This window comes from Falco punctatus, assembly GCF_963210335.1.
Source record: "Falco punctatus genome assembly, chromosome: 9".
NCBI lineage: Eukaryota > Metazoa > Chordata > Aves > Falconiformes > Falconidae > Falco > Falco punctatus.
The window spans coordinates 23,766,256-23,785,308 of record NC_137589.1 but is presented as its reverse complement, the minus strand read 5'-3'; the positions used below and the strand labels follow the sequence as shown (position 1 = coordinate 23,785,308).

General features: G+C 44.0%; 1 protein-coding gene across 1 annotated transcript in view; it reads left to right on the top strand.

Annotated features, from left to right (window-relative positions):
* Positions 1–10,428, top strand: part of ANTXRL (ANTXR like) — a 59,253-nt gene extending 48,825 nt beyond the window's left edge. Inside the window, exon 18 of the mRNA XM_080401652.1 lies at positions 10,149–10,428. Coding sequence (XP_080257778.1) covers positions 10,149–10,379 — 231 coding nt within the window. The 3' untranslated portion in view covers positions 10,380–10,428. The remainder of the gene's footprint in view (positions 1–10,148) is intronic.
* The last annotated feature ends 8,625 nt before the right edge of the window (positions 10,429–19,053 follow it).

The window sequence follows — 19,053 nt, the reverse complement described above, 5'->3', positions numbered from 1 at the left end:
TTGTTCTTGTACAAACTACTGTGGTTCATGTTGTGGCACCAGAAGAAAACCCAAATCACTGTGTCTGCCATTGTGTGAGTAACGCAAAGATACTAGGCAGCCTGAAGAGCTTATCAGCTATGTCTGTTAAGTCTTAGTCTTAACTTAATCTCGCTTTGAATATAAACATTAAGTTAATAATAAAATCCTCCAATTCTATATGCCAGTTTTAGTCTTGGATAGGAACTGTTCTTGGAAGAAGACTGCAAACACTTTGCGCTCTTTGCAGCAACAGTGGCAGTTTCTGCAGCGTTTTAAGATGTTTCTGCCTTTTTTTCTTTCTTTCTTTTTTTTTTTTTTTTCTTTCCCCACACATAAACATATTCCTTCTTTTCCCCTCCTTTTGGGGATTCTTCTAGGGAATGCAATTACCCAGGTAGGCACTTCAGTCTTCAGTGGCTGGTAACTTTAAGGAGTGGGGTATACAGAAACTTTGAAGCGAGACCTGCCGAGAGCAGTGTCCCTTCTTGCAGTGCTAAAGGCTGGGTGGGCACTCTGAGTGGAGCAGACTTTTGAAAAATGAGAGGAGGTGTACCTGGGTTTTTTTCTGCTGCTGGGGAACAGGTCACTGTCTCTGGGAAGTTGAAACCTGGGTGTATAACAGAGTTTGTATGAGAGAGGTGGCAATGGGATGCTCATGGAAAAGAGTAACTTCAAAATGCAGAGCTGGTACTTGGTAGACTGGTCAAGCTGCATAGGGGAAACATGGCAGTGAGATATTTGCATAGAGTGTTGGGTCTCGGTAGCATACCTGAAATGGGAAGGAGAGTTCCATGTCAGGATTTTAGTACTTGTTTCCCTGTGTGTTCACTCCTAGAAACAGTAAGGTGCTTGTGTCCTAAGGAGCTCTTCCATCCAACTTAAAATAGGAGCTTTTGGGGGACAAGAGGTTTTCTGTGCGCTGTAAATATGTAAATATGATAACGAACTGTATGAGTCTCATCCCAGGAGAAGAAAATCGTTGTGAGACAAGCCCAGAGCAACCTAGGAACTGGTGGAGGTTTACCATCTACTTGCTCTAGGTAGTAGCAGAGCCATTTAAGGGCCAGGTACCCAGGGATGGGTTGGGGGTACTTGTATCTGTTTCCAGACCCTAAACAAAGAGGCAGCTTGACTGTGTGGTAGGCCAGGATTTTACATTTTTGGCTGTGGCAAGGAAAAATGATAACTGTTCTCACCAGAAATATCTCATGAGTCTCCAGCATTATCTTATACCCTAGGTGGGTAAAGAACATTGTGCTTTTCCTCTGTGCACACCATAATCCCAGCTTGCTCCTGAAGAGACAATCAAATAATTCACCCTGGAAAGCATGATGAGACTTAATTACAGTTTGAGTAAGACCAGTTATGGTCCTTTGTGGTCTAATATGCTCCTCCCAGCAAGCCACCAATACCTCAAGGATGAGTCTGTTGCACCCAGCAAATGTTTGTTGCTCTTGTTGCTATGCTCCAAAGCCCTCCCTATTGTGGATGATGGACAAATGCAATCTCCTTTTCCCTGAAAATGCCAAAGGAAAGAGAAAACTCTTTTGCAAACCAACCACTGTTTTTTTTCTTGAACCACATTCTAGTCTGGTCAGCATTCAAGTGTGGAAATGTGTGGTGCTGTGGTTAAAACAAGGGATGTGAGTCACGAGTCCTGAACTTGTAAATACCATATTTTTTTTCCCCAAAGCTGCTGCATAACCTTGCATAGATGGCATGACCTGACGGTAGCTCTCCTCACTTCCTCTGCTCTGGGAGCTTCATCTATAAAAGCTGTCAGAAAAGAGGAAGGCAGTAAATCATGCATTGTGGGTGCAGGTTTCAGTTAAGATATTTGCTTCAGGTTTGGGTGAGATTTGGTCTGTCATGATTGTACTTTGATATCATTACTGAGTAGAAAGTACGCCTGATAGACCTCAACTTTGATTATGCCCACGGTTATCCTTTTCTGTTCCCTTTGCCACTTTTAGGGCTCAGAATCAACAGGCTTTGTTACAGATCTGCACTGTTTGTGACTTCAGCCACAATCTCAGCAAGGTCCAAGACATGTGATGTTTTGTGCATTCCTGGAAGATATCTTGTGACTCTGGCCATTCTTTCAGGAGGTATCTGCAGCCCATTGCTGCCTTTTCCTTCTAAGGCAGGGCTGGAATCAACATGTAGCTCCCTGCTGAATAGAGTGTGATACAAATTATTTGAATAGCCCTGCCTTCAATACTGGGATGGGTTCTCCATGTCACCTGCTCCATGTCTCCGTATCACTTTCCTTTTGTGCCTAAGCTGGAAAAGTGGTATCAGACACGTGAGAGCTGGGTGGTGGGGATGTGTTCAGCACAAAGTTTATTTTGCTGAAGGGTCCTGGCCCTAGCTTAAAAGGCTGATTACCCTGACTGAGCTATTCCTCCCTCAGATGCCTCATTATTGGCTGGTTTCTGCAGGGGTAAATTGGAAGTAGCCGTCTTCTCTTCAGTGTATTCCTGCACTGGTCTTAAAGCTAACTGAATAGACTGCTCCCAGAGTACCCATCCTTGGTTTCAAGCAGTGCCATGCACAGCTGGGGCTGTGAACTGGGGAGCAGTGTCTGCAGACATGTGTCGTGGGAACCTATCAATACTTGGTTGTATTCAACTCTCAGTATTCTGATTAAATAAGCTACGGTAGTAATACAGTACACAGTAAAGAAGCCTGAGATACTGCAGCTATTAATATTACTGCAAAACAGTTCCTATCTTCATTCCCTAGTAGATTTGGACACCATTCTCGACGTGACTATCTTCATTTTGGCTAAAAGCTGCTTTTTTTAGATGGGCTGTAAATATTTTTCCATGTTAATGGAATTAGCTGAAGTTGAAAAAATACCCTTGAAAAAGTCTCAATATTTTCAAGTTTTGTTTTGAAATATCTTGTCTTTGAGTTTTGGACAGAAAAGGTGTTTCAAATTGAACAACGTATGTGTTTCAAGCCCAAGTGAAACTTACTGTAACATACTTCTTTTACCTGAAAAATGAAGACTTTTGGTTGTTGTTGACTTTTCCCTTGGCCAGCAAGTGAACCAGAAGATAACTTCTATTGCTGTCTTTGTGTGGTGCATGCCATGGGCCTCTTTGTGAGTTTGCCCTGGCCACATGCCTCCCTCAGCCCCTGGGGGATCCCCTGCACACTTGGTGTCAGAAGAGCTCCTGTGCTCACTCCTCCCTTCCCCACTCCATAAATCCTATTTTTTCAGCTATCAGGCTCCCATAGCCAGGGTGTCTGAGGTCATACTGGGCTTCTGAAGGGTCTCTTCTCCCAGCCTCTCTACAAAGCAAGGCTGGTCCCCCTTTGTGAGAGGGGCTCAGGCAGCTTGGCTCTCACCTGGGCTTTCTGGGCAGCAGCATGAACCATGTCTCTGCTAAGCTAACAGGTTTTATTCTGAACGTATCAGTAGCCTGAGGCGTTGCTTGGCTGTGTCTCACTGTCAGTGCGCGCTCTGCTCTCGGCCCTGTGCAGCTGTCTTCTCCTTTGCGACTCGGGCATCAGGGTTTCCGAAGAAGGGATTAACTTCGTGTGCTGTGTCTCCCTGGTGCTGCACCTGTGAGCCAGTGGCTGAGGCTTCTGGGCGGTTTAGTTTGATTGCTAAAAAGTAAAAGGCACAAAATTTGCTTATGAGAGTGTATTTGAGGATTGTGCGAAGGTTCCACATGTGCCTCATCTGCTTTGAAGTATCACTGCCCCTTTCTGGGTCAGGACATGTGTTCTGTTTAAAGTTACGTTACCTCCCACATCTTAAAGCTCAGTCTAATTCCTTTTGCCGTGTGAAGGACACTGAGTGTATCCAGTAAGTTACAGCCCTTGGCAGCCCCGTCTCACTCACACGGTGCGGTAAACAGAGGTTTCTGCTGCTTAGATCATCCTTGGGCATTTGCATTCATAGTTTTGTAATTTTCAATTTGGAATTATCTGATGTACCTAAGGCCATTATAGGGTCTCACTGTTACATTATGAGTGATTCACAGCCCACAATGCAATGATTTCCTTCCCCTCCAATAACCGCATCAAAGGAGGAGGGAACAGAAATGATAAATTTACTTCTAGAGGCCAGATGATACACTGGATAAAGAGTGAGCTGAACTGATTCTCCTTTTTAAAAGGAGCACTAAAGAAAATAATAATTATATTCTCCTTGTTGGACATTGCCACTTCACTGAACCTTACTTCTGAAATACTCCTCTCTTCAGTCAACCCCATTTTCTCTTAATCTCTTCATAGTTTTGTATTACTATCATTTTAGGCATCAGTGCTAAGTGATATAGCCAAATAGATGCCCAAAAAGCTGTTATTGACAAGAAAGGACTTATTAAACTGGAAGGTATTTAAAGAGTCATGTTCTGATGCAAACAAATATTTTATTTTGATTATATTTAATGTTTTGATTTGAGACCTAATAACTTAAAATGGCTACATATAAAAATTAATTGCAGTTAATAAATTAGTTGTTCATGATTAATGCAATAGCCACAGTATAATTAATGGTTATGATTAAAATTTAATTGTTAAATAATATCATTAGAAATTACTTATAAATTACATATTATTGACCTGAAAGTATGATCAACCACCAAACTACTGATATGGGAATCTCTGAAATTTCCAGTACTTTTTCAACACAAAACCAGTACCTGAGTCCCAAATGTAAGAGTAGGATTTAGTAAAAGTTACTTGAATGTGCCTGAAAACTGGGCAGGCTTAGGTTTTACATGACAAACTGTTTCAGTGGCTCACTAATTTCTAGCCTGTATGCTGCACGGTAATCAGTGCAATTCCCAGGAAATCTGTGAAGGTTTTAATGAGCTGTGACATGTTCAGTGCACAGTCAGCATGAAGCAGTGCAGTGTGAGGAAGCTTTTGGCAAAGGCTGACGCACATAGATCCTGGCTCCTGAGGAGTCAGCTCCTAATCCTGACACTTGCCCAGGGAACTCAAGTAGTGGGAACTCTGTACCACCTCTGTAAAATTACTGTATCCATAATCTACCTCATTCATAAATGCATATGCTAAACAAGTTTACCATGCTGTTGCTGTTTCAGGATGCTCAGTGTAGGTGTTTCCGCTAGAACACTTTTGGTCCATATTAGAGGACAGGGATTACCCTGTCCTCTAATTTTTCCAAGTTTCAGCTTTTGAAAAAGTCACTGATCTGAAAATGATCCCATTGGTTTCTGGGTGTGTGTATCAAAACCTTCACTTAGCTAAAGTGATTATGACTTTTTGTAGATGCTTGCTCTCGTGGTTTTGTAGGTAGCCTAAGAACCTGAACCTATTCTTTTGAGTTTGAGAGCTCCGCTTTGACAATGAACTACCCATAGATATTTAGGAAGTGAAGCTACATGCTGACAAACCATGTCCCTAGCAATCTGGCAGAGTCATCCCTGTGACATCCATAAACAAAATTGGGGAGAAAGGTGACTGCTCATTTGAGCCCAAGGAAATTACGTTCATTACAGATTTCAGCATCCTGAATGTACTACTTTTGACTGAGAGCCACTTTATTTTTTTAGTTTGGTGGCCCAGTGTTTTGGATTGCTATGCTCAAACTTTAAACGAATCATTTTATTTTAATCCATTCTGAAAGGTAAAAGCAAGTATCATATTCTTACAAAGTAAAAAAAAAAAATAATTGCAGTAAATATTTAAGTGAAGCCAACTCTTCCCCAGTCAGATACCCGCCTCTGCTGTCAGAGTTGCAGCACTGAGACTTCATAAGCAAAAACAAGAGTGAATGAAAACTCAGAAAAATTTGTAATAGGAAGGCTATCTTTATTTGGGTCAACTAATGCAGCTAAAATTAAGAAACAGACATACCTTGTGTGCACAAACACTCTGGCATGCACAGAGATGAAACTGGATTTGATTTTGTTAAGTAAACACCAATGTATGTATGAAAATGAACAGAGAAAAGTGACGTCTACTGGCAAATGGGGTGGTTTTTAAATTTTTTTTTGCTGAAGTGCTCTTAGTATCATGGGTGAAGAGACTTTTTGAATTGCCTGGATCCTTTTAACAGTTGTTCCTTTCCATTGAAAACTTGCTGAGTAGCAGCTAAAGATCTGGGGGGAACAAGCACTGGGGAGTGATGTACTGAGCACTGTGATGAAAGTAGCCCAGAAATAAGATGGTGGCTTTCAAGAGGTTCCTCCCTTCCTTCCCCGCCTTAAACGACACAAAAAACCACATCCTAGGTGGTCGAGGAGGCATTGCCTGGAAGTACAAAATGCCTAAATTGCACATGTGATTGTTACACTGGGATAAAAGCTGGAGTCAGGACAAGGGCAGATCCCGCTGCTTCAGTATTTGTACTTTTTGAAAAGCCAATTTGGCAAGCAGCATAACAAGAGCCGAACAAGTGGATGGACATATGGGGAGGCAAAATAATTGTGCTTTAGGAAGACTGTGCAGATGTGAGCACAACACAAGGGCGTAACTCCATATGGCACATTGCTGACCTTCAGTTGGTGCCTGAATGACAGTACTCAATGTGGGTCGCACCATCTGAGGGATGCTGCACTGGGAGTGGGGCTGAAAGCAGACAGAACTGGATTTATGTAGATCATCTGCTTCCTAGAAAACAATAAAGCAGCTACCAACAGCTGTTGTGCCTGAGATCATTGTGGTATTACTGCACCTTGCAACTCTGACACCTTCCCTAAAACAGTCAGTGTATACCGTGCTTCTGGAATAAAAATACTGTTACCATTACTAGAGTGGTGGTGGCGCTTGATCCCTGTGAATCCCTCTATGGGGAGCGCGTAGGTGAGTGTGCAGGAAACCTGATTTCTGTCCATGTTCTCTATGGTTTAAAAGCCTTTATGTGTCTTTGGAGAGGAAATTACTTAATCCTTTCAAACACAGAATATTAAAAATCTTGTGGTTAGCATGTATATTTGAGAAACATCATGGGTTTTTTTTATAAACTAACCCCAGAGGGATGTGCATGTTAGGTAGAATAGCTGTGGCACTGATGTTAGGAGAGTGTGGTGAGTGGAGAACTTAATTCTTCAACCTAGAAATCCTTTGGTGAAATACGCTTAATAAGTCTAAACTATGAACTATGATTTATTATCCTTTGTTCTTCCTTTTCCCTTTCAGCTGTTAATCCTAACACTGGCTAAGAGTTCAGCCTCATTTTATCAGTGGCTGCGTGAATTGCTGAGGAGGATTTGCTCCAGTATTCACCAGAAGTCTTTGATATATGAGATTGCAGGCTAACACCGATAATCTTTTGTGAGGAAGTGTCACAATACATACATCGATCATCCAAGCCTCTGTCTGTCAGAGTCTCCCAGCCCAACCGTATTTTTCATGACACAATGCAGCGCATGGCCTTTAAATTACCCATCTGTCTGACAAATCAGCGAGTGTGGCAGAAACTGGCAGCAGTTTGACGTCGCCTATCACTTTAACTGAAGTGAAAGTAATGCAAACAGATTTATGGGATCCCCTTTGATTATAGACTATGAATATATTTGGAATTGATGTTTGGGAGAGAGACACAACAGAGACACAGGAAAGGCTTGTAGGCAAAAGCACTAGTGTTGGGTTTGCAGCTTTGTATTTACAGGGAGACAGTTTTGTTCTTAATTTTTTCCCTCCCCATACAGTGCATCTTATCTGAATACCTCCAACGTTTTATTTTTTTGTGTGTCCTGGGTTATTATTTAGCTGTTCTAAGTTCATAACTTTATAAATATCAAGGCTGAGTTTTCTTAAGTGTATTTGCAGTACAGTTGTTAAATATATCTGTAACATTCATTGCATGACAGTAAATACTGCTCAGTTTCCAAGTGAGCTCTGAATGCAATGGAGCACAGCTGAAGACAGAGCTGACAAGAACGGCTGCCCACTGCAGTGCTGGTGAGGACAAGAGTTCTATGACGGGGCAGAGCAAAGCGTCAACTTGTTTTTTCTGATCCAGTGGTTTATCTTTGTTGCAGAAGTAACCAAGACCTTGACTTTTGCCCTTTGCCTCCATACAAGGGTTCTGGCCCCAGCATAGTATTGCCTTGAGCCTGGTTCATAACCTAAGTCTGCTGTAACAAGCCTATATTTTTAGAAAAGGGATTTTATTCTACTTATTGACACTGATATATAAGTGTAGTGGTGAATTGTGATGGTGAAAGCTGGTGCAGAACTACAGAGTACGTTTCATGTACAGGCACCAACATGCCCATTCAAACAACTCTTAGCTGCAGCTGAAGCCCTGAGCCATCTGATCTAAAGGGGTAGGGTGGGTGCCCTTTGGGAGTTAGTAAGTTTATTGAATAATTTTCTGAGCTCTCGAGCTTATACAAGTTTCTCTTGATTGACTTTCCTCATGCCAGGCAGCGCTGAGCTGGCAGTGATCTGTCACTGCTGTGGGTTCCAGTGTTCCCCTGGTATCACAGCCACTGGTAGCTGTGGGGACCGTGATCTACAGTGGCTGAACTCCGAGATAAACTTTTCTAAATCTGGAGTCCTTCTCCTGCCTTTTGCTTGGGGGATGTTGACGTAATCTTCACCTGAATTTGGTTTGTTGATGCCAGCATGCAACCTAAACCTCTGGCTCTTATCAGCATTGTGGCTCTGTGGATCTTTCAGAACAATGGAGGGAAAATGCCTTCTGGGACAGATATTTTTTAAACAAACTAAACGGGTTTTTTTTTCCTTTTCCCCCCAGACAGTGTTTGCCTTGAAAAGGGAGAAACAGGTAACATTCCCCTCCATGCTAAACCACAGAGGCCATTTTCACTAGGATGATGGCTACATGGAACAAACCAGGCTTGCTGTACAAAAGAAAAGGTGCTGGCTTGCAAATGGAGTTCATCACTGATGGGATGGGTACTTTCCAGCCCACAGTTACTTATTCGGAAACCACATCCCAGCTCCTGTAAATGGGCTGTTGGCAGTGTCCCTCCTGCATTTTCAGGCAGTCTTAATCTCCAGCCTTTGTATGTGATGATAAGAGGTCTTTTTGACTTCCAGGTGCAGGTTTCTGCCAAGCTTGTGGCAGCTGGGCTCTTGCATAAGCATCTCCTCCCACCTCCTGAGGTGAGAAGGTGGAGACAGTGATGCCAAGTGTTGCATCTCCTCACACAAGGTTTGTGTCTGCAGGATTTTGTAAGGCCTCCACAGAAACAGTGGGGCAGTTTGTAACAAAACTGAGAGGTCACGTGGAGGAGCAAGTACAGCAGACAGCAGAGATCTTGGTGTGTGGCTGAGGCTGCTGTGTAAGTTTTGAAGTGCCCAGGAGCCTCTGGCTGCTCCCCACAGGAAAGGCTAGGTGGTCTTTGGGTCTGTCTGTCTCTCTTCCTGTCTGGAACTTGGTTAGTGGGAACCTATGCAAAAGGTTTTGGCTAAAGGAAATCCAGATGTGTTTCCCCTGGTTGGCTAGGACATCCTCAGTGCTTGCTGTTTTTTCAAACCCAAGCTGCTACTTTTCTAAAATCTCCATCCACAGTTCTCTCATCAGGTTCTGCCTGCCTGCATCCCACATCCGTTCTGAAAATACAGTCAGTGGAGAGTCCTCTGTGCAAGTCCCACACCTTGTCGGTGCTTGTGAGGGAGGCCGCATCTACGTTAGAGCACAGAAGGCAGATGTGTTATTGCAGTGTAGTGCTCAAAGCATGGGCACTAGCTAGGCTAGCATCACTGTGAAGAAGAAAGCTACAGGAGGTGTCTTTGCTAAGGGTGTTCCTTTGATATAATCCTGTCTCTGCTATCAGTTTTTTTCAAGCACAGCTTTGTCCGTGAGGGATCTCACCAAGGCAGCCATGACTTTGGTGGAGCTGTGGCTTTAGGCGTATTCTGTGTAGCTCTAGTAGCAGAGCAGGGGGCACATGTGAGCAAAGTTACACTGAGGTCCATTTTGGTTTAAACCAGTCCTAGGCTGTTCTCTGTAGGCAGGATTCTGAAACCCAAGGACAGCATTGGTTTCTAGCACCGACCTTTAGTACAGCACGGTCTGAATATTATTTCTAGGACCCAGTGAACGGTACTGGATGACAATTTCTGAGTGCAGCCTGGCCCCTCTGCTTTTCGTTCCTTTGGCTAGCTGCTGCTGAATCAAAACATCTGCTTGTTATGAGTAATGATTTTTTCTTTCCCTTTAGGGAAGATGCATAAACTTCACTCGGGTGAAATCAGATGGAACCTCTGCCCCTTACAGCCCACCGCTAAAGCTGCCGCAGCGCAATGATGTTCCTCTCAACAATTCTCCAAGGAATCCTTCTCCTCCTGTGTCTCTGCAACCCCCTTCCAGGCAGCCACCTCCTGGACCACCCCCATCCCGAGCGCCTCCTGGACCTCCTCCTTCGCGCCCACCCCCACAGCCCATAGCTTAGAGTGTGGCAAAATCCTGATTGACAAAACATGTCTCTTTGCTGAGCACGGCATATTTATTGAGTATCGGTTTACAGTTAAAGATATCAGAATTTGTTGCTGGTCAGCAAAAAAAAAAAGAAGAAATGAAAAAAGAAATGAAAAATTGCCAAGTGTCAATTTTAGTGTATGAATATATTTATACCACACGTGCTGAGTAAACATTCAGTGGGTAGGATTCAGAGCTATGGGGTATAGAAACAAACCAAAATGTTCATCTAGATACAGTAGCAGCTTTTGTATGTAGACATTTGAAGATCTATTTACATATGACATTTGTCTGACTTGGTATGTCAGATCATTCATTAATAATTTTAGCCGGTACATGCGCATCAGTTGTTTTGATAGCTGCCACCTGCAAGTCGGTTAAACATAGTTCTTTGAGGAATTTGCTTTCTTTTCCCCAACAGTACTGCATCCAGATGTTAATATGGAAGAATTCTTGCAAAGATAACTTTCTGATTTTGGTTCTGCAGTGGAATTTCCATGAAAGTTTATAAGAACGATAATGAAGTAAGATGAGACTATGTGCCAATTATCTAGAGGCAGTAATCTAGCATAGAAAAAGGGTCTATTTTTCTCCTGAGAAAATCAGGTTTGAGCCTGCTATCTCTGCTTATGTTTAGACTGTTTTGCATAGGATAGCCACTGAAGGCCAGATACTGGTTCTAGAAACCCAAACCTTGAATGAGACTGGGTTCAGATTTGCCCAAAGTTCAGGGGAATTTTTAGAAAAAAACGTTTTGGCAAGGTGTATAGTTTTCATTTATAGAAAACATGGGCCAAAATGGAGCAAATATACATGCAATCTGAGCATAAATGCTGTAATATGCAAACAGCATGTGTTACTTCTATCAGCAACATTGAGGGACTGATTTCATTGCATCTTACTGCCAACCAGAACGAGATCCTTTTGTGATTCAGACATGAATTCCTCTCTGAGTATCGCTTTCTTTAGGCAGCCCGGATCCCACCAACACCTGACATTGCAGTCTACCCGTGGCTCAGAGGCATGGCCTGAAGTGTCAGTATGAGCTTTTATCCCTGTTTTATATAGTGTTTCACTAGAGGATTTCCCAAACCTTTTGACTGTGCGCCCATGACCTCAATTCTGTGTGTCACCAGAAAGTGATGTGAGCACCCACACAGATGTGGGAATATATGACGCGGGACTGCGGGCCAGCCCATAAATAGTGTTCGCTAAGCAACACCTGAGTGGGTTGTGCCCAGATCATTCCCTAATGAATCAAAATAACACCTGAGCTTGCTTTTTCACCACCACCACCTATCATATTGGAGAGGGTGGCTGCAAATCCCTGTGCTGGTTCACTTTGGCACTGGCTGTGTTATTAGAGTAGTTGTAGAAATGATGTTTCTGTTGCATTATGACACAGCATATACCTATTTCTCCATCTGTGTGTAGGTGTGGGTGTGTAGCACATCACAATAGTTATTGGCACATAAATCCAAATAAAACACTGACTGTATCATGCAGTTACTCCAGATTTAAGGGCTCTTCATGCGGTTGTTACAGGCATATAAAGTTGCACTGGTACAAATAGAAATCAGGCTTACTATTTCCAGTGGATGTCCCACTTGCAGAACGCCATACCAAGCTGTCATTGGTCTATGCTGATCGCTGTGACATGCCGTGTGTATGCAGAAGAACCACAGAGCCTCCTTCTCTTGCACTGCTCTGCTCTCTTGAGTTATGCTCTTACCTCATGTATATTGGTGCAGGTAGTGGAATCCCAGTTGTGGGTGCCAGCTGGCCTTGGAGCTGTTCCTAATTTAGGTCTGAGCCAGCAAAGTGCTTCTGCATGCATTAAAATCTCCTGCAGGTCAAGAGGAGCATCCTTATGCCCTATTAATTTGCTGACCTATGAATTTATTGAGATCAGAAGGGAGAATTGGGATGCAGTCAACCCTATCCTCATTCTTTTTAGTCACTTGAATAGAGTCTGCATAATTTGGCCCATAAGAATGGATTTCTTTTTGGAGGAGAGAGAAGTGTGTGTGTATGTGTGTGCGTGTGTCTGTGTTTGTATGTGGGAACTGTGTGCGGTCTTGTTTGGTTTCTCTTCCTTTACAAAAATTACTCGGAGAGCAACACTCCTGTGAATGGAAAGGCTTTTGCAGCCAGCGCAACAACACACAGTTGTCACTCACTCACCTCTGTTTCTTTCAGTTGAAAGGTGAAACTAAAACATGTCCAATTTTCCATTGCAATTCCAGTGAAGCTCCACTTTCAATACTAGTGAAAGAAACTGGGTGACTGCAGTGAGGGGGTAGGGACCTGGATGTGGGGGAAGGAGCTTTAGAAACAGAGGTTGGTGGCAGGCATTATTTTGGTTATATGGACGCCTATGTGTAATAAACTTGCTGGGTCTAAGACCATTTGTAATGGGTATGCACAGTTGAACGTACCAGCCTCTCATGTTGGCTGTCTAAGAATAATTAGCCAACAAATGCTAACCAGGAATTGAAATGGCAGAGGATAATAAAACCAATTCCTCTGCCAGGACAAAACATGGCGTTTGAGCTTTAGCTGCTTGAGGGAGTGGGGCAGACCACTTCTCTGTAGATGCCAAGTTTCTGATCAGCAGGTGGTGATGAGATTGAAACAATGGTGCAGCTCACAAATGGTCTAATGATACAAGGAAAAACTTGTGTACAGAATTAGTATCTGCTAATAAAGTCAAATTGATGGATCAGGAGTAAACTTTAGCTAATGCAAAGCCTGGGAACCAGATTTTCTATTGTCTTGCACCTGTACAGATCTTGAGGGGGGTCCGTAGAGTTGTTGCAGATTTGCATTGATGTTAATGTTGGTAGAATTTGACTCACTTCCAGTGGGAATGGAGATGTTGGCTTAGGGGGGCTTCTCACAATCACACATCCAACATGCTTGTTGTTTGCTGTCGAGGGGAATATTATTCTTTGCTGGAACAGCCAGTCTTGCAGAGGTAACAGATACTAACAATTTCTGCATAACTTGCAAGTGCAGTGAGAAGTGGTTTGGGCTTCCAGGTGATCAGAGCCATGTATGATAAAACAAGAACCACCATGAATTGGAAAATTATATTCAGCATAAATGGAGTTCCTAGCATTTTCACTATATAAAATTAAGCGTTTGATGTGTAACACTAGTTTTGGCTGCAGCTTTTGTGATGGGAGCACTGCAGATTGAGTTTACTGATAAAGCGGAAAGAAGAGCAAGTGAACCTGAACTGAACTGCCTTTGCAAAGGTGGGGGCGATGAATATGCTGCACTGGCTACAGAAAGGCCTTTTGGTTGTATAGAAATGTACCTGTTCACAGTGATCTCAGGCACTGTAACAATGCAGTAGAAGAAACTGGTTACTATTTTGTTGTCTGTTGAGCTTGATCCTTACCTGGTATAAATCAAAGTGGGCCAGCTGAAACCAAGGCAGTAATACTGGTGTCTGTCTGCTGAGAGCTGGCTCAAAATAAACGAAGGGACAAAATCCCTATAACTGGCTTGATATTTCAATGTTTTGGTGTGCTTGTATGTCAGCTGGAATTACACTAGTTACACTGCTAAGAAATGTTCTCATGTGGGATGATTCTCCTGGGTTTTCCAGCATATAGCAGGCATCATTTTAAACTTGCAAAAAGTGAGTATCTAATGCTTCCCCAAATCCAAGAGAAAAATGTGGATTTGGAAGACCTTTGGCTCACACTTAGCACAGATGTGAAATGACACAAGGTGCAAAGCAGCGGGTAGGGAAACCCCATGTGTTTAAATATGATACAGAACCATATTGGTCAAAGCATATTTATGGCCACCTTTCAACCTCAGTGCATGTATTGCCATCTGTGGGAGTAGCCTGCAGAGCAGACGGTCCTAAATGGAAAAAAAAAAAAAAAAGGAAGAAAGGAAGGAAAAGAAACAGCTCCTCATCTGAATTAGCAAGAATAACAATGAATGACACTATTTCATGAACTGTACCAGTTCAAATGCATGTGCACCTGCTGCTCCTAATGCTTTTTACTCCTGTTGGTCTTTAGGCAACATGATCAGTAATATGCTTTCTCTCTTTAATTGTTTGCTGGTTTTATTATTGTTATTTTTTTGTTTGTTTTTTACACATTTCACTGAGAAAACAGCCCTACTTCTGTAAATATAGAGTTTAATTTGGAGGAGACAGCACACTTCTGGATGTTACTGCTGGACAGTTATTTATTAAAAGGGGCTTAAGGTGAATAAATAAATACAGGTGGCTCAGGATACATGCATGCAAGTGTGATAATGCAGTATAGCATTTTCAGTTCTCTGTAGTTTTAGAGCAAGGGGAATTTTTGGGTCATCCTAGTTTGTTTAGAGGTTTGTTACTGATCTGATACTTTTGAATAATGCAATAGAGACTCCTAACATATAACAGTGCTTGAACAGATATGTAGATTATGATAGATTTTTCATTTTGGGGGGAGGGAGGGGGTAGTGAAAGAGAAATGTTTTAGTTTTTAAGGGAAAAAATGTACTGTACTAAACTTTTTTTAGAAAAAGATGTGTTTTCATAAACAGTGGGGATGCAGGCTGATTGACAGCCAGGGCATGGAGATGAGGGACAGAGGAAGCAGATGGATTTATAAGGGACAAAGAAGTTTTACATGGGGGTGTGGGTTTGTTACTGGTACATGTGGTACAAATTTCTGTAACTGACATGCCGCTTCCATGTTATAATCATATAACCTTTATGCATTTTATCCGCCTGCTCCATTTTTCTGAGAAAACCTTGCAAATGTAATGCCTGCATGCAAATGTGGGAGATGTAGCCAAAGTTTTATAATCCAACATAATGTAGTCTTAATGGATTCAAAATCAACAATAAAAGTGCTTACTGGTTAAACACTACAGAGAATTTCATTGCAGGGTCATTTTAAGAGGGGATAAACTCGTCTGTACCTGGTTTCTAAGCAGCTCGGCCATCTAATGGTCAGGAGGAAAACACAGGGTTTCGTGTCAGAATTCCCATCCCCGAGTTGCTACTGATACATTATTTGACTAGAGACAAGGGTTTGTTCTGTGCCTCAGTTTCCTCCTTCCAGCCTGAGCATTTCAGTCTTTCTGTAATTCAAAGGTAAGCCATCGTTTGTTGGAAACCCTTTTAGATTTCAGGTAGCAGGGTAGAAATGCTAAGTAAATTCCACTGGAGTCAGCACTCAAACATTGATTAACACAAGGGGCAGGATCTGAAATTACTGCTGCTGCCTTGAAGAGAAGTTGTATAATGCACAGAGACAAAGTAAAAGCTGTGCAAGATGCTAGAGCTCAAGACTTCAGCAAAGAGAAAGTCTGTGGTAAATCCTACACTTATGAAAACACTGGAGTCACTGGGCTTCAAACACAACTACTGATTTTTAGGAGCCTTGCCTGAAGGACACGGGACTCTGTCATAAGACCACTTCTCCCTCACTGTCTCTGAAGCTAGGGGTTTTTTTCCCCTCCCTGCTTCTAATGCTTCCTCTGTATCTCTTTGAGCCCCATTGAGGACTGGGGGTGGGGTGGGGGGTGGGGCGGGGGCTGTTGGAAACATAAGACAGGCAAGAAGGTCAACAGGAGTAGGCCACAAAAATGTCCAACACCAGCAGGCTGCAATTATGGGTAATCAAGGCAGCTGCAAAGCTGCTGAGCTGTGCTACACGCTCAGTCTGCCCAGCATGGCAGCCACAGCCCTGTGTGCAATGGGGAAGGAAGCTGGTCCTTGCACATACACAGCCCCCTGAGCCCATGTGAGCCTCATCTGCAGAAACGGTGGTCACTGATTTTGGGGGGTCCGGTAGCCACATGAAGTTATGGTGGCAGAGCAGGTGGAAGCTGTGTGGTGGCCAAGCTAGGCGTCCCCCTCCTTGGCAGCTCCAACTGGCTGTGATGCTAATGGGAGCCAAAACCCTTCTCCTGGAGCTGTGCTCCTCCCTAGCGGAGTCAGGGGCTCTGACAAAGAGCCCAGCTTGCTCTCACTCTGCTCCCCAAGCTGGCAAGACAATACTCACCCAGAATGGTTTTGTGGCCTTCGCTCTTTTTTGTTCCTCCATCTGCTTCTTATGCAAAAAGCAGGCTCCAGCTCTCAAAAGAGATCAGATAAACAAAAGTGGCCCTGGAGCCAAAGCTCTGAGCATTTTTGTTCTGCATTAACAAAACCTCGACACTGGCTGCAGCTGTGGCTGGTTAGGTTTATGCATGCCTGAGACGACAAAATTCAGATTTGACCTGAACTCCCCCAGAGACTGGGAATGTGCAGATCCAGGGCTTTGGTTACAGACTTGTCTATAAATAGCCTCTAGTGCTGATTTAGCATCTTTCATCAAACATACTTCACGGTCTCAGGAGTGGCATTTACATGTGAACATACACCAGCGTACCCTATTTGGCTACAAGGAAGTAAGCGGCAGGAATTTTACTGGCTTCAGCAATCTAAGCCAGGAACTGAAAAAATGCCCTTTCCCCCTGTCTTCCCATTCCTTAAGAAACCACAGGCAGACCATGTTGCCCATGCTGGAAGTTGTCTGATCTTTACTCTGTGAATGTGCTTAGCCCTTTAGGTTGGGACTCAACTCAAGCCTCATTGGTTTCTGCAGCAAAGTTCCCCCCTTCCCTGCACGCTGAGGACCCTCCTTTTCACTGCAAAGGGGGTTACACTGGGAGTTTCCTAGCCAAGCATTACTCTCATTTCTGACTGCAGCTGAGGAGAACTGCGAGCCCATGAGATGAGATGAGGTAAGATGAGATGAAAGAGTTCCCTGAAAGAAAGGGAACATTCTGCTGAACAAGTTTGCCTGTGACATAGATCAAAAAATGTTTCCTTTTAAGATTTCAGAGGTGCAGGATTGTTGTGCATGGATAAATACTTCACTGAAAGTCCTTAGATGACCCTATCTGTGTGTCTGCCACAGAGTTCACTGAAGTGAGCTCTCCTGCCAGCCTGTCACTGCCATGTAGCACGTGAGTTGCCCTTCATCCGTGCTAGTGTCCTCCTGCATCCTGCTGAGCCTCTGGGCCATGGTTCTTGGGTGTAGACTGTCTGTTCCATCATGACAGAAATAGGGGCCCTCCAGAAATATCCTAGGTCCTGTGGTGCAGAACACCTCACACTGGAGTTGTACACTTTTCCCTCTGATGGCAGAGGGGAATGGATTTAGAGTATGTGTCTTCCCAGAGTGCACAAGGGGACACTGATAGCAGTCAAGACATACCTACATGTAATAAACACACATGTGTTTGACACAGGTTACTTAAATAAAATTACCCTTTCCTTATAGATCATTCCTGATGCACTGTTAGGGTAAAATACCGAGTGCCCTCAAACATTATCTAGTGTCCATTTTTTCAGTACATAGGAAGATGTTTTGAACTGAAAACAGGACTCCCAAGATTCCCCTCCATCATCAAAGGCATATTTGGCCAACCAAAACCAATGGGAAAATATGGCAAGCATATGTGGCAGCTTATCCTCTTCAAAAACACTGTGGCTGCTTTGTGCCCCTCTTTCCTTGTGCAGCAGGAATAACTTACTTAAAAGTGAACATGCTTAGAGGTAGGGATTAGTCCTGATCAGCTTTAGGGCTTTTTTCTATTCTTTTCTGGATTTCTGATCCACCTGTGTAAGGTGTGTTGGGATCTTTGGTGATAAGGGGATGCCAGTGCAGCGGTGAGGCTGTTGGGTCTGCTTCCAACTGGGAAATGCTGCAACATCCTCAGCAGACAGGTGCCTCCAGAAGGTATTTAATAATCCTTACAAGCCATCATCATCATGATGGTAGACTTGGGTCTACCACGTGTCACTAGGAGCCACCTGCTCCAGGAATGCATACAGCCCGTGTCTGAGACACCATAAGTGAGAGCCCGTCCACCAGAACAGTCATGGAGAGCCTGGTGGGTCTGTTTCTTCCCAAGCTAGCAGGCACGACCAGGTACTGCTGGTGCCTCGCAGCATTTGTCCTTCTCCAGGGGACAAAGTGGGCAGGAAGAAACCATAGCTCCCTGCAGGCTCTGGAGTTTCCCAGCCCTCTGACTATTTTTGCCAATGCTAATGGTTTATATCCTTGAAGTGACTCACAGGTCAAAATAGGAAATAGCTCATTTCCCCCCCAGCCACATGCAGGAGTGAAGGAGCAGGTCTGCCTCCGACCCATCCAGCCGGACCCAGTACCGCCCTGGGAAGAGCAAGCAGGATGCTTCCCAGGTGGCCTTAGGCAGCGGCTCTGGAAGGTATATCTGGAAGGTGAGTTTTCTGCATCAGTCATGAATCTTTCTGTTCTGCTTTTCCTGAGGCACACACAGATGGTGGTTGCCTGCTCCCCAGGGGCCTGAGCTGCAGCCTGCTGGTGCCAGGAAGGGCTCCCTGGAGCTGGTGCAGCGCCCCGGGGCGTGGAGGGCGGCAGGGGCCGGGCGGCTGCCGGAGGGCAAGGCTCGACAGCCTATCTCCCACAGCAGAGCAGCCCACCCGCACTTCTCCAGAGCAGAGTGGGAAACTGGCATTGCCTTAAACCAACGACGACCCGGTTTCAGTCTGGTTTTGCTGTGGAAACCCTGCCTAAACCCGCAGTGCCCGCTCCAGCAACAGCCTCGTCTGCTGCCCGCCAAGTGCAGGTGCCGCCCAGGTGCCCTCCGCT